Source organism: Aythya fuligula, chromosome 15 (genome assembly GCF_009819795.1).
Source record: "Aythya fuligula isolate bAytFul2 chromosome 15, bAytFul2.pri, whole genome shotgun sequence".
Classification (NCBI taxonomy): Eukaryota; Metazoa; Chordata; class Aves; order Anseriformes; family Anatidae; genus Aythya; species Aythya fuligula.
Genome location: NC_045573.1, coordinates 17,746,171 through 17,761,700, shown reverse-complemented (window position 1 = coordinate 17,761,700; position 15,530 = coordinate 17,746,171). Strand labels below are relative to the sequence as shown.

The 15,530-nt window shown below is 35.4% G+C and overlaps 1 protein-coding gene across 2 annotated transcripts; it reads left to right on the top strand.

Annotated features, from left to right (window-relative positions):
• Window positions 1–28: 28 nt before the first annotated feature.
• Window positions 29–15,243, top strand: ERCC4 (ERCC excision repair 4, endonuclease catalytic subunit). 2 transcript variants are annotated; one of them, XM_032197822.1, is made up of 11 exons: window positions 29–202; window positions 735–915; window positions 3,704–3,899; window positions 5,245–5,452; window positions 6,522–6,702; window positions 7,041–7,169; window positions 7,795–7,905; window positions 9,137–9,728; window positions 10,490–10,582; window positions 11,263–11,375; window positions 12,466–15,243. In XM_032197822.1, exons 1-11 carry the CDS (start codon window positions 29–31, stop codon window positions 13,197–13,199), a joined length of 2,712 nt encoding a protein of 903 aa, XP_032053713.1. In that variant the 3' UTR covers window positions 13,200–15,243. The 2 variants fall into 2 exon arrangements, with proteins under 2 accessions (XP_032053713.1, XP_032053714.1); XM_032197823.1 differs by lacking the exon at window positions 11,263–11,375 and having other exon boundaries at window positions 12,466–12,596.
• The last annotated feature ends 287 nt before the right edge of the window (window positions 15,244–15,530 follow it).

Sequence of the window (15,530 nt, the reverse complement as noted above, 5' to 3'; positions counted from 1 at the left end):
CCGCTGTGGCGGGCTGGAGCCGGCGGTCATGGCGGCGCTGCTGGAACACGAGAGCCAGATCTTCCTGGACCTCTTCCACCAGGACGGGCTGGTGGTGTGCGCCCGCGGGCTCGGCATCGACCGCCTGCTGCTGCGCTTCCTCCGCCTCTACAGTGAGCCCGCCAGCCTGGTGCTGGTGCTGAATACGAGCCCTGCCGAGGAGGTGAGGGGAGAAGGAGGAAGGAGCGATGGAAGCGGCTGCCCGGGCCCGAGCAGAGGGTGCCCGCCGGCTGCTGCCGCCTTGGAGATGGGGTTTGGCGGCTGGGGGCTCTTCCGCGGCGATTTGGCGGGCCGCGACGGGCCCTTGTCACTTCTCGGGCCGTAATTGCCTGCTCCCTGAAAAAAAAGAGCTGTTAAAATACAGTGAAAAATGCAAGATAAAATTTTCAGGGTACTTAAGATCCATCGAGTGTCAGAGGCTTGTACTTTCTTAAATATTATCTAACTGCTATTGAAAATACTAATATTTCTAAGTGAAACCCTGAAAGGGTTTGAAACTTAGCAAACTAAAACATCAAAATAAAACATCACCATAATTCTGACTTCCTTACCTAGTATCTTATACTGTCATGTTTTTATGTGGTTGTGGACAGCTCTGCAAAACTAATGAAATAAGACTAATTGCAATTCTTTTTGTATCCATTTCATCAGTTGTCAGAATGAAGTCTGTTGTGGTTTTACTGCATTTGTTTTAGGAGTATTTTATTGATCAGCTGAGGTCAGACGGAGTTGTTCATCTTCCTCGGCGGGTTACCAATGAGGTTGCAAGTAACACTCGCTATGAATTTTACACGCAAGGAGGAGTTCTCTTTGCAACAAGTCGAATCCTCGTGGTAGATTTCCTTACTGACAGAATTCCGGCAAACCTCATTACTGGTAAGAGCTTAATGAAGTCAAGCCATGACTGAAAATACATAATGTGTAATTCTTTGAGAGAGTCCGACTGACTGATGTTGAGGTTGAAGAATTTTTATTTATTTTTTTTTACAGAGACTGAAGTAAAAGGAACAAATATGTAGGTTTTTGTTTGTTTGTTTGTTTGTTTTTTAGTGGTCATCTTTGCTCTAAACTTGTTTGCATTATTTAATCGCACAATTTGAAAACATCCACATTCTTTTTAGGTAGTGAGTAATATCCCTGTATGGCTTTCTGATATCAATAATAAAATGGAAAACAATCAGCAGTTAAAGTATGCCATGACGTAAGAAACATGGAAATTCAGAGTGGCTGCATTGCTTTCCAAGGAAAATAACTGATTATACTTGAGAAAATAGTGTCCAGAATACTCTCAGTAAATGGCCCGTGATTGAAACTGATTTTAGATTGCATATTTATCAACCATGCACACTTGCTGGTTTTTGCGTTAATGAATTAGTTGTGATGATTTTTCACATTAAGTAAAATAACAGTGTCTTACTAATCGTCTTGTAACATCTTGGATGCTGTCTAAATAACAATATTATGAAATAATGTTGTTAAAACTTTTTAAAGATTTTTGGGCATAGCTTGTGACTTTATTTATTGTTGTATAGAAGTTACACATGAAAGATGTTCCAATTGTCTTTTTCTCTAATGTTCTGGTTCCCCTCTCCTCCTGACCTCAGTTGTTCTTATGTTTTTGTCTAAGCTGGAAACCCTCTTACAGCCTGGAGAGCTAGTAAAACAGATGCCTGAAAGTATAGGAATATTTTACTGGTATATAAATATTAACATCTTTATAATGTTTAAATGCAATAGAATACTAACTGTGTAGAAGAATGTAAGTTTTTGCTTCATAAGCTGTATCTCCTTCCTTTTAGTCAACCTTTAGAACCCAAATCTGTGAAACAGATTGAACAGCTTCATGCTAGGACAAAAGGACCTAGACTTGTGTCAGTTCTGTTTTTTCCAACTTAAAAAAAAAAAAAAGTTTCTGGGCACCTCCTTCAATTTCTGTTCTTCCCGTTGGCTCCTTCCTGTTCACCTTTCCCTCTTATCCTGAGGAAATACAAAACAAAATAAAACAAAACACATCTTTGGGTTTTGTGTGGATGAAAGGAATAAAAAACTAAAAAATTTTTTTTAAATTACTGATCTGAAATGACACAGAGTTGTTATGCTCGTCGTAATGCCACTGGAGGTCAGTGTGACAGCAGTTTTTACAGACTTCGTTTAAAGTTTGGGTAATGTGCGTTTCTATTGGAAACATACTATGTGTGTGTGACAAAACCAACAAAAGCTTGTAATAGTGTTTCTTGAGGAACTAACAGCAAAAATACAGTAAAGTGTTGGTAAGTGTTAGAAATCCTGTTTATAAAATCACAGAAGAATCACATGTGAATGAACAGCTCATAAACTCGTAAATTCAGCAGAATGAAAATAAGAAATTATCGCTGCAATGCACAAGTACTCCTAGTGGTTTGGGCCAAATAGAAATGCTGTAGCAAATAGTATAGTCTCATAGTCTCATTGGCCTGTAACAAACTCTCTGTCTCCTGTAATATCCATTCAGTCACATCTTGAGAAGCTTGATGATATTCAGAAATGAGTGTAATTGTTACTATGTCCTGAAAAACATGACTTTGTGGGAGAAATGTGTTAATACTTTATCCATCTTTCAGTGACTTGATCATGAACGATTAGCAGTTGAATGAAAATCCTTTTCATATAGATGCTTTCTAATTTACAAAACAAAGACATAGCAAAATCAATGGCTAGATGCTGAGATGAAGAAACTTGCTGTAGAAATTAGATGCACTGTAAATTTGTCAGCTCATCAAGGTACATAATGAAGCCTTTGTTTGATGTCTTTTGCTTCCATTTTCGAAAGGCATTTATTACTCCATTGAAGCTGTGAACAGGTAAGTGTCACATAGGCCTTGTCTCTAGGGGCAGAGTGGAAAAAATACAATGTGCTATTTTACACAATTAAGTATGAGGAAAAATAAGCCTTGGTTTTAAAAGGTTTTGGCTGAGTGAAATGTAAATCCCAAAAGTGTTTACATCAATATGCTTGATGTAGTTCAACTATTGTTTCATTTCTCTGTACTAAAATGTGTACGATAAATCTTTTTTTCCTAATACCCATAGCCATTAAGAAAAATGTTGGTGTGATCACTCAGTTTAAGGTCCCTTCCGTCCTCAAGTGGGAATATGTTCACAGAAGGGGGGAAAAAGCACCAGAAATGTTTTTAGAAGTTCTTTGAGTATCACAAATACTTGAACTGCTATCAAAAAAAGCATATTTGACAACTTAACTACAGAACTTGTGTAATAAAAGAATTCAAAACTCACGGTCTTGAACTTATCAAACTTGTATTGCAAAAATACTGTTACATCTTGTATTTGCTCTTCTCCCTGTCAAAAAGCATGAATTCAAGTGTTCGAGTTTTTCTTTAAGAGTAAAGAATTTTCGAAGCTGTTAGGTCCTGCCATTTGAATGCAAGCTTTTTTTTGGCTCAAGATGCATCATTAACCCAGCTCTGTTACTGGGAGATTCCATGGTACTGAAACTGAGGAATCACTTGGTTTGAACTCATAAAAGTTTGTTCAGTGTCATTTTAGATTGAAATTCCTATTGTACTTTATTTAACAAAAACAGAAGAGTAAGACAGATTTGGAAAATGTATACAGTGTTCAAGTTCTCTTTACTCCTTTGTAACTTGGAAACCTTTTATTTTGCCAGGCATTTTGGTATACAAGGCACACAGAATCATTGAGTCCTGTCAGGAAGCATTTATCTTGCGGCTTTATCGCCAGAAGAACAAGCAAGGTTTCATTAAAGCTTTTACAGATAATGCGGTCGCATTTAACACTGGCTTTTGCCACGTGGAAAGAGTGATGCGAAATCTTTTTGTCAGGAAGCTTTACCTGTGGCCAAGGTAAGATACTTCTTTATTTCATTGAAATCTTATAATTATTAAGGTTGCTACTATGGATTCCTAACAAAATGAGGTTTATGTAGCCAAACTGCTTATCTCCATTCCCTATTTGTATTCTGGAACTAATTTCATTCAATTTGTGACAGAATATATGTCACATACCTAAATTTCTATTTTCGAAAATAGACTCGAATTAAAACTTTAGGAGGCTGAACCTTACACTATAGCTGTTTTTTTTAGCCAGTAGAAATCACAGCAGAAAGTGATAAGCTAAATAGCTTAAGAAAAACATAATTTACTGAACAGATAATTTAAACCATGAAGTAACAGGAACACAGTCTCACAGTTTCACTGTTCATAGAAGTATATTTTTTTCTGATTGTGGCGAAACTCTATGGATATTTATTTCTTTGTACCAGGTTGTGTTTTGTTTTGTTTTAATTTTCCTTTTAATGTATGTGGTATATAAAGAATATTTCTTGATGACTGATGGAAACCAAGCTGCCAAGTTTGTGGCATGCATTAAGTCTTCCAGGAGCAGAGCCTGAAATAGGACTGGGCAATTCAGCTGATTACACATTCAATGCTCTTGCTTTGAGCAGGAGGTCTGCCTATTTTTTTTTTTCTGTCCAGTCTAGAACGTAGATCTCATGTACTCACGCTCTGCGTTATAAACTCTATCTTTTGGAATTACAAAGATGCAGAAATGAACAACACAAAGCTCTCTGAATTTTCCTCCTTGCCTTCTGAACCATGATAAGACCTGAGGGTGCAGCACAAAGTAAGGAAAATGCTCATTGAGTTTCAGAGTTCTTCAGACATAGTGTTCTTCTCCGTGCCTTATTCTGTTCGTAAAATCAGCTGGCACCTTTGTAACTGCGTGGTCAGATTGGCTTACAGAGGCTGTGTTGGAACAAGGACCTGCTGCTTATCCAAAGCTGGGGATGTTAAATTATCTGCCAGCAGATCCATGTGACTCCAAGGGATTTGTGAGCCCATTACATTTTCTTCCTTATGAGGTTTTTGTTGTTGTTGTTTTTCCTTTGAGGTTTGTTACTTGTAATGATGATGTGGAATCTAGTGCAGTAGTTCTCCATGGATCAGTCACCATAGCTACAGACTCACATGCCTAGAATGAGAACAGTCATAATCATGAAATCATCAGATGGTTTTATGAGACCATTCATAAGACTGCAGTCTTTGCATCTGTAGAAGTGGATTCATCTTGCATTTAGCTTACTTTACATTTAAATCATTTGTAACTTTAGTTTATATGATCTTCTTTATAATTACGGTATCAAGCAAAACATTCATGTGAAACCTAATAAGCTGTTTTTCCTCATAGATTTCATATAGCAGTGAACTCATTTTTAGAGAAGCATAAACCTGAAGTGGTGGAAATACATGTGTCAATGACCCCTGCTATGCTTGCTATCCAGACTTCAGTCCTGGACATTTTGAATGCATGTTTGAGAGAGCTCAAACGTTACAATCCAGCTCTTGAAGTAGAAGATCTATCTTTAGAAAATGCTATTGGTAAACCTTTTGACAAGGTAACTATTTTGATTGTTTTGATATGCCTCATTATAAAGGAACATAGATCTTCAAACTATCCATCATGCAAACAAAAATATTATTTAGAAAATAAATAAGTAACCAGCAGCTGATGTTATGGTTACTAGTAGGATTTAGTATGATTGAATTGAATATGATTGAGTGAATTAGTATGATTGTTCGCCTTTCATTTGAAAAGTCCCTATATCAAGAACATCCTGATCTGTGGTTGGTGTAATAATATAATAATAATATTATTTAGAGATAGGTATGTATTATTGCCTCCCCCCATTCATTTGAATTTCATACCTGTATTTTCTATTTTCTTTATTAGGAGAAGCACTGTAAAGAACGCTTGTGTAAATAATATGCACATGCATGCATCTGTTGTATTTTTAACCATCGTATATGTCCATTAACTGTGTGTGCAGTGTTATAATGGACAGATCTGCAACATGTTTGGCATGCATATGCTTTCTGTAGGGTAAAATCATAAATTTCAACCACCATAGCGAAATACTTATTAACTGATACTTACCATTGATGTGAAGCCTTCTGTACTTGAAAAAATCTGGAGGCTTTTATTCCTGTGGCTTTCTACGTTGTGTATCTGCATCATACTCGTCTTAATTTGAAAATTAAATTACATTTTAATGTTTTCTATTTGCTAAATAAAGAATGCTAAACACTAAAGGCATAGGCCAGTACCTGTAAAATAAGATTTTTCCTTTTTTTTTTTTTAACTTATATTACCTTTTTTTTTTCTCTTAACATAGAAAAGAAAATATGTACTGAAAGCATTAAATTATATATAGCTGCTAATCATTGGATTGCATGTATTTGTTGAATTTATGACTTTACATAATAGCATCTGTATTGTAACTTCGCAAAAAATGGTTACTCATCAAAATAAATGTCTCACCATCACATCTGGACTTGGCTATTTTTTATCCCAGTTGGGATAAAAAGTGGCAAGTGGCATCTCCTGTAAAGGAAAGTAAGGGCATTTCTATGTTGATTAGTATAGTAGAAGTCTGACATCCTGAATTTTCCAATTTATATTTCTAGACAATACGTCACTACTTAGATCCTCTCTGGCATCAACTTGGAGCTAAGACAAAATCTTTGGTCCAGGATTTGAAAATACTACGTACTTTGTTACAATATCTAACTCAGTATGATTGTGTCACTTTCCTCAATCTTCTGGAGTCACTGAAAGCAAGTGAAAAAGCTTTTGGTGAGAATTCAGGTAAACACTGAATAACCATACAAGTTAATGCATGAAACAGAGAAATTATGATATTTTTAATTAACATTCCTAAACATATGAAGGTATCTAGTTAGGTTTTATATAACCAGCCATATGGGCGTAGGTTTTTATTGACAGATAATGCTTTCATCTTCCCACTTAACTGCTGTTAACAGCATGAGACTTGCATCACATTTCTGTCTTTTATTAAGCTAGTAATTATATAGTAAGCAGGTAGCACAGGTAATCCAGATGAGAGATGTGAGGCTATTATTGGAAATGTCTGAAGCATGTACACTTCAAATGTCAAACAATTAATGTTTTCTTTTTCTCTTTAGGTTGGCTGTTTCTTGACTCCAGTACTTCAATGTTTGTAAATGCTCGAGCAAGAGTTTATCGCATTGCAGATGAAAAACTGAATCAGAAAGGCAAAGTCTCTGGAAACAGTGATGTAAAGAAGGAAAATGGTACTGATCGCTCCTAATTTTAAGTTTGAGAGTGCAACACGATTTCAAACACTCTGTATATTATTACTTATGCTGTGTTTTTTTTACAAGATCTTACACAGCTCTAGACCTCAGTCTGGTAGCTGGGATATATTGAGACATAGTCTTTGTTCAAAAAGCATACAATAAACAAAAAAACCAGTCATGATCAAATAAGGCATTCTTCTCAGCTTACTCAGCTGATCATTGGGAGAGCTTTTATGGATTGTTACTGAATTACGTAGATTTCAGCTTGATCTTTTGCATTTTATATGAAGGGATAAGAAGCTGCCATTACTATATATATATATATATGTATGTATGTATGTATTTTATTCAAGAGTTTCAGAATTGAAGAACAAGTCAATACTTTAACTTTTTTAGTTAAAGTTAAAGTTTAGTTAAATGATTCATTAGAGCATTTTTCCCCGTTTTTAATGATTCTGTAAGAGTGCTCTCCTACCTGATCAGCAAAACAAGTCACATATGTAGACTGTTGAATATTGTACTTGCCAACAACCATCGCAGCATTGACATTGAACCACTAATTTAAAGTTCTGAAGGGTATTTTGGCTGTAAAAGCTGCTATGTTTAATCTTTGTTTCAGAACTGAAAAGGGAATTGGTGCTAGAAAGTAACCCAAAATGGGAAGCTTTGAGAGAAGTACTGAATGAGATTGAAAATGAGAATAAGAACAGTGAAGACTTCGGTGGTCCAGGTGAGAAAATACTAAACGAAATAAGTTTTCACCGTACATCTGATTTTCTCTTCTATTTGACTTTTGAGAGGGATTGCTCAAATTCTTTACTGTGATTATACTAAAGAGCTGGTTTGAAACAGTAATTTATAGACTTAAGACAAAGTGTTTTATATACTTGTATTCTCACTGGTAGGATAAATAGTTCTAAGACAATCATCTATTCAGTTTATCCCAGTGCAAATCAAAAGATCTCATCTGCTGTGGTCTTCATTCTAAATAACGAGGCAACTTGTACATGTTCCAGTCTTCTACAGCAGTTAGAGTAATGCAGAAATAGAACTGTTTCATAGCTTTACAAGCTGTATCGGTCTGTTACACAGTTCTCCCTGAACTGTTCAGACAAGCGCCCTTGCTTGGATTGTGGAGGGGCATGGAGCTGCAGATGGCTAGAACTATAGTAATTGATGCTCAGGGTCAAAGAAACAGAAGTTCCATCTATTGCCCATTCCATCTCATACATTTTCTTGGGCACCTAAAAATCACTTCTTCAGGAGATGCAGCTTCTTGGGTAGAGAGAAGAAGGCCAGTGTGTTTCTAACTAACCGTGTTGCTGCCTTTCCTATTTTAGGACTTTTCATCCCCTTAAATTTCACCAAGTTTTATTTTAGGAAATAGCAAGGGTAAAAAAGTGCCCTTTTCTCCCACCCACAGTGTTCTGACTATGGATAAGAACTGGCACTCTAACCTAGTGTTGTAGGAGTTTATCTGAGTCAGCTTGCAGAGAATTGTTATTCAAGGCCCACAAATGTCAATAATACTGTGTGAAACATGTATTTTTTGGACTCCCTAACACAGCTGACAAAGGCTGAAAACTAAAACAGTCTCAATTAAGTCCTTTCTTATCCCACATTTAAAAAATAAATAAAAAGAAAGCATCTGAGTATATTTCAGCCCGTGCTGTATTTGCTTCATTTCAAATGGTCAAAAGAAAAAACTTACTGTTTTAGATAGTGTAAGACTAAGGAATGCTGAACTTTTATTAACCTTCTCTAATCTTGGTTTAATACAAACTATGATGCAATTTACACTCCCTGGAAGTCCAGAACAACTGTGACCACCAAGTGTAAAAGGCATTTGGTAGGCACACTTCTAGGATCATTTAAAACAATTTGCTCAAGATGTCTTGTAGCTGGATTAAAAGAAGTACATCATAACAGATTATAAACATGATATTGTTTCTTGACTGCAGGGCAAGTGCTTATTTGTGCCAGTGATGACCGAGCTTGTGCACAGCTCAGGGAGTATATTACTGATGGAGCAGAAGCCTTTTTAACGAGACTGTATAATAAAACCTTCGGAAAGGATGAGAAAGCTGGAGATGTGTGGATTAAGGACAGAAAAGCTGTCAAGTCCAAAGGAAATTCCAGACCAGACACAGGGCCTCAAGCCAAAAAAAACAAACTCGCAACTTCTTCAAAACAAAATAAACACAAGAAGCAGCAAGACCGGACTATAATCCAAATGATAGGGAAAACTGAGGAGGAAAGCAAAGAGGAGCTGGATGTGGAAGATAACAAAGAGTTGAGCAGTAGCCAAGAAGGCAGTATTGATGAGACAATTCCTGAAGATTTCCCTGTGAACTTACCTTCAGATTCTTACTACGGTATTTTCAAAAACCCACTCACAATTATTCATCCGTTGCAGGGTTGCAGTGATCCCTATTCTCTCACCAGGGTACTGCATGAAGTAGAACCAAGATATGTTGTGCTGTATGATGCAGAGCTGACTTTTGTTCGGCAGCTGGAAATCTACAAGGCAAGCAGGCCTGGAAAGCCTTTGAGGCAAGTGAACTTGGTGATAATCAAGACTGTTCTTGGTCTAATTTTAGTCTCAAATGAAAAAAAATACCTATTGTGCACTTCTGACAGTCAAGGCACAAAACACATCTAGTGAGTTTCTTAAGCTACCTTTTAATTCCCGATTAGCTTTCTTCTTAATTTTAAACAAAACTGTCGAATGTAATTGCAAGATAATTTTTACATCCCACTAGGTATTTAGTCCCTTAATAACAGAAACACACTTGTAATAAAATGTCCATTCTATAAAAGGCAGTTTGTTCTATGTAGAAGATAAGATACCCCCATGCAAACACACGATTTGAAGTCTTGTATGTTTTGTTGTTTTTGTTTTTCTCTTTTCCTTTTTTTTTTTTTTTTTTTTTTTTTTTCTAAATCAGGACAATTGCAGATTGTAGTTTGTTATACATAGTCTTCTGGGAAGATTTTAAAAATAGTAAGAAAGTAACTTCTTCGTTATATTTGCTTTGTGTCTGACCGAAATCTGAGTCTACCCTGGTTGAATCTCAAAATTTCAGTAAGCCTATTTCTTCTTAAGAAAAAAGAGAAAAATGGATATAAGGTTTTTTGTTGCTGAGTCTGGAGCATTTTTGCAGAAAAAAAGATGATGTTTTCAGCTTACCTTTTTAAGGCAAATATCAACTTTTCAGGCACTTACTGCTACTACTAATCTTAAATACCATTTTTTGGTGTCTTTTTTAATTTACTAAATAGTTCTGTGGGTTTTTTCCCCTCTAAACATACAGGGTGTATTTCCTCATATATGGAAGCTCAACAGAAGAACAGCGCTATCTGACAGCACTGAGAAAAGAGAAGGAAGCCTTTGAAAAACTCATTCGGTAACAAAATTAACCTTTGTTACTAATTTCTTACATAATTCCCTTAAGTGCTCACATTTCAAATGGTGAAGTTCTTAACTGTGTGAAGGCTTTAGGTAAACTCCTAATTCAATTGCTTCTTAAAGAGAATTTTCTTATCGATGGGGAAAAAAAAAACAAAACCTTCCTTTGCAGAGTACCTGATATTTTGGCTTTTTAATATGAAGGTTCAAAGACTACCCAGTATAACTGGTATTTTTACTTGATTGTTTAAGATTCTCCTTTTGAGAAACTACTGAAAATGTGTTTTTTTCTGCAGGTAACCTATGTTGTAAGGTATTTCGAAGGCTTTCATGACTTAAGTAGTTTTCAGGACCAAACCAATTATTTTCTTAGACTGCATGAGATAATGTCTTCTCACTGGGTTATACTCGTAGTACTAGTCATTAGTTCTTTTGTTTTATGTGCTCTGTGAAATTCAAAAAATATAAAGAGATGCTCAGAAGCCACTACAAATTGAAATAAAAGTTCAGAATCTAGCCCAAACAATCTGGAAATCCTAATGAATTGCGTTTCTAGTCGGGTTTGCAATTAGTATTCAACTACATGTAATTTTACATCTCAGTGAACAGTATATGTTATGAAGTATTCATCATATATAATTGCAATTTTTCAGTGATTCTTTGTTTGTTGTTCCTTAGAGAAAGGGCCACTATGGTTGTTCCTGAAGAAAGAGAAGGAAGAGATGAAACAAACTTAGATCTTCTGAGAGATGCTAAACCTGCCTCTGTTTCCACTGACACACGCAAAGCAGGTGACTGGTTTCTGAAGCTGGGCTCGCAGCTCTGAGCTGAGGCTTGTAACCTATTTTGTTTAAATCCTGTCCAAAGCATCTGGGTGGTAGAGGCACGTGGATTCTACAATCCTGATGGAAAAGAAGCATTACCTTAGTGCATCTCTCGCTGTTGTTCTGAAATAGCAGTGCAGTATGTTTGTTTGTTTGTTTGTTTTGTTTTAAAAAAGAAATTATAGATTAAGGAAGTATTTTACCATTAAGACAGATACCATTTGGATTGTTTCTGGGCAGCCTGTTGCCTGTAATGAGGTGGAAAGACATTAAAACATTAAAACTGAAGTCTACAGAAAGTCAAGTGATGTGTTTTGTTCTTGAACTAGTCAATGTTTGGGACTTCGTATCTTGGTGAAACAGATTACCTGAATGAACAACTGCAGATCATGTATTTGTATTTCTTTCCCATAAAGCATCTTTTTTTTTACTTTTGTTGCATTTCTAACCATATTTTTGTTCCCTTCTTCTGATGTGTACTGTGTCTTCATCTTTACAGCTTTGCCTCTATTTTTCTTAGTTGTAATTTTTTTAAATCTTGCTCTTCATTACCATATGCTCTCTAATCTTTGCTGTGATGTCTTTCGTCACCTCAATGCTGCGATCTTTTCATGTGTCCTTTTACAGATAGATCTATAGAAGTTGAAATATATCTTCTACAATGAAATGCCATATTTCTATGGGAAACAGCTGGAAATAAAAAGCAGCAGCTTCATTATCTGATTTTGCAGGAAACATTTTAAACATTTTCTTCACGTGTTTAAGTAATTTTCCTCTACAGTTTAATATATCTTGTTGTCACTACACAGCGTGTAGAAGGTAACATGATAGTTCTATTAAACTGCAGAGCATACTTCATAAACTATAGTATATAATGTGGCAACTCATTTGTCTTTAAAGTTTAAAATTAAATAAAGTCTAGATTTATTATACTGCTGAATTTGAGGTATAATGTGAAAGGTGAAGTTCATCCGTTACGGAAGTGTTGGCATCACATGGGATAACTAGAGTTGGAGGTCATGTGTTAGTTTGGTTAACTCTTTATTTTGCTCTTCAGGTGGACAGGAACAGAAGAGTACTCAACAAACTATAATAGTGGACATGCGGGAATTTCGTAGTGAGCTTCCATCACTGATTCATCGTCGTGGTATTGACATTGAGCCTGTTACTTTGGAAGTTGGAGATTATATCTTAACTCCTGATGTCTGTGTAGAGCGGAAAAGTATCAGTGATCTTATTGGTTCCTTAAACAATGGAAGACTGTATTCACAATGCATTTCGATGTCCCGTTACTATAAGCGACCGATTCTTCTGATTGAATTTGATCCTAACAAACCTTTCTCCTTGATTCCACAAGGTTCTCTACATCAGGAGATTTCCAGTAGTGATGTTACTTCTAAACTAACTCTTCTTACACTCCATTTCCCAAAGTTACGTATCCTGTGGTGTCCTTCTCCCCATGCTACTGCCGAACTGTTTGAAGAGTTAAAACAAAACCATCCACAACCTGATGCAGAAACAGCAATGGCTGTAACAGCAGATTCTGAAACTCTTCCCGAGTCAGACAAGTATAACCCTGGCCCTCAGGACTTTCTACTAAAAATGCCAGGTATTAATGCAAAAAACTGTCGTGCCTTAATGAACCACGTAAAAAGCATTACAGAATTAGTGACTCTGTCAAAGGATAAACTCTCTGAAATTTTGGGTAATACCATCAATGCCACACAACTGTATGACTTTATTCACATGACCTACAGAGAGGCAATATCTAAAGAAAAAAACAAAAGATGACTAATGGAAATGAACAACATAAGTTGTAGATGAGCTTTTCTCACACAGGACTTCGGCAAGGCACATGAAATATTTTAACGAATGCCCTCTATGTTAACCAACTGTTTCCTGCTAATGCTGTTCCATCAGTTTTAACATTTAATTATTACTGTAGGCAAGCTTTATGAGGAAAATAACATTTTAATGGAGAAACACAAATACTTTTTATTCTTCCTATAGCACTTTAATAAATTCTATATTAGCACTGAATGAAATAAAATTCTTCATCAAGCCCATTAAAATTAAGTGCTAAGACTAATTGATAGAGGTGCTTTCTTTTGAAAGCTATGTCTTGTTAAAGCAAAAAATGTACATTTTGATTAATTGTGTCACCTGATGCATCATATCACTTTGCTTTTGTTGTTTTTATTATTAATGTCTTGCTTTTTTGAAACTGCCAGTTTTCCACTGACAGTGGTGGAGCTGTTTGAAACACATCATGATCGCTTTCCAGGAGTTTAACTACATGTACTTTAGAAGAACATACTTGGAATCAATCATGAATTTTAGAACTTCATCATAAACATTCATCACAGTAAACTGTAATTGTATGGTATGTTGTCCATTATATTTGCTTTCTTTACTAGAAGTTATAGTCATTTTTGACATTCCAAAATTGATACAGCTCTGTCTTACTACATCTTGTAAAGTGCATTCCTTTGGTCTTGATTGGACAGTGTGGCATGTCCATGGTGGCACAATACAACATTATTCTCAATGTGCCTTATTTATACTTACAAGATACTTTACTTTTCAGCCAGTTTTGATAGCTCTTTCACTTCATTCACTTTAAAGCAGAAATATAGGTATACAACTGGGACAATTCTTTTATACCAGAGAATATTTCCTCTCGTATAATGCAGAAGTTTTCTGAACGTCTTAACAGTTCTTCCAATATTGTCTTATTCCTATGTCATATTGCACTTGCATTTTAATATCTTAAATAGACCATCTGTCAATAAATTCAGTAAAGCTATTGTCACTTGGAAGGTATCTTTTAGCATTCTATGTAGCATAAAGCAGGGAGAAGACATGATTTTTTTTAATAGTTTGTGAAAATGAATGTTGTTAAAAACAAGTATTATGCACTGAGCTTTGATATGACAGCTCTATAACAAACTGCAATTGCTAAAAGATGGGTCATTACCAATTATTCTAACGTATTCATGTTGGCTGTTTACAAAATCTTGTATGTCATGACTTGCATATATATATTAGTAAGATTCTAATTCTAATGACACATATGACTTCTATAATTAAAGGAGAAAGTATTAATTTTTTGTATTCAAGTTCAGTAAAAACTGTATTGTGTACTTTAAGATTTAAAGTATGCTGTGCATTTTAAGTGTGAATTATGAATTTGTTAATTTATAGTCTTGAGCTGTGACATATTTCCAACGTGAAGATTATTCTGCAGGTGCAAATTTCAGTATTAAATAGATCAATAACAAAATTTAAATTCATTAATTTAAACAAATGTAATTTAACATTATGGTAATTGTACATACGTGTTGTTTCTGATTTGTTTGTATTGAGATCTGAACATCTTTTATGTTTAAAGTGTAGCTGGGATGAGGGTTTCTGTTGCCCTGTATTCTAATTTATTTCGTTTAATATAGAAGGAAGATTTTCCATGAGATTTTCTTATTCAACGCAGTAAGGTCAGAAATATTTGGTGTTGAGAATGCCATTAAAGTGGTGCTAAGAAAACAGAAAGTGGTACTAAAGCGTAACTATCTTGAATGCATGTCCTATAGAGCTTGGTACAAAAAAAGAAGCTGAACAACCTTTCCAAATATGTATTGTTCATTAAGATATTAACTGTTTATTTGGTTTGGTTTGTTTGTTTTCGTTGTTGTTGTTTTTTTCCAGATACATTGCATGTCAGCTTTGTCATGCAATGTTGTTTGTTGTTTTTTTTTCCCTTGGATTTGTGTAAGGTGAAAATGAAAGGTATGTGAAGAGGTTAAAAAAAAATTATAGCTTTGTTTTTTATGCTAGATCAAAGTCATAAAAGCAATCAATAAATAATTAGATTAAATTTCATTTTGTTTGTGTAGAATTACTGTGATTTTTTTTTCTGTTGCATGATTTTTTCTTTAAATTGTACTGCAATTATTGTATGGCTTTATTACTTGTGAGTGGGTATCTTATTTTATGAGGTTAGATTACAGTTTAGGTTATAGTAATCTGTAAATGCAAGTCAGTGGTTTGTCCTTCTGGGGCAGTAGGTACTAATTGTGAACAGATAGGGGAGATACCTTGTGTTGTGAAACCCCTTAATGCTGAAAT

Coding starts and splice junctions, on each gene's coding strand:
- ERCC4 (XM_032197822.1), top strand. CDS start 29: ATGGCGGCGCTGCTGGAACACGAGAGCCAGATCTTCCTGGACCTCTTC. Junction 203..734: donor ATACGAGCCCTGCCGAGGAG/GTGAGGGGAGAA, acceptor CATTTGTTTTAG/GAGTATTTTATTGATCAGCT. Junction 5,453..6,521: donor TTGGTAAACCTTTTGACAAG/GTAACTATTTTG, acceptor TTATATTTCTAG/ACAATACGTCACTACTTAGA.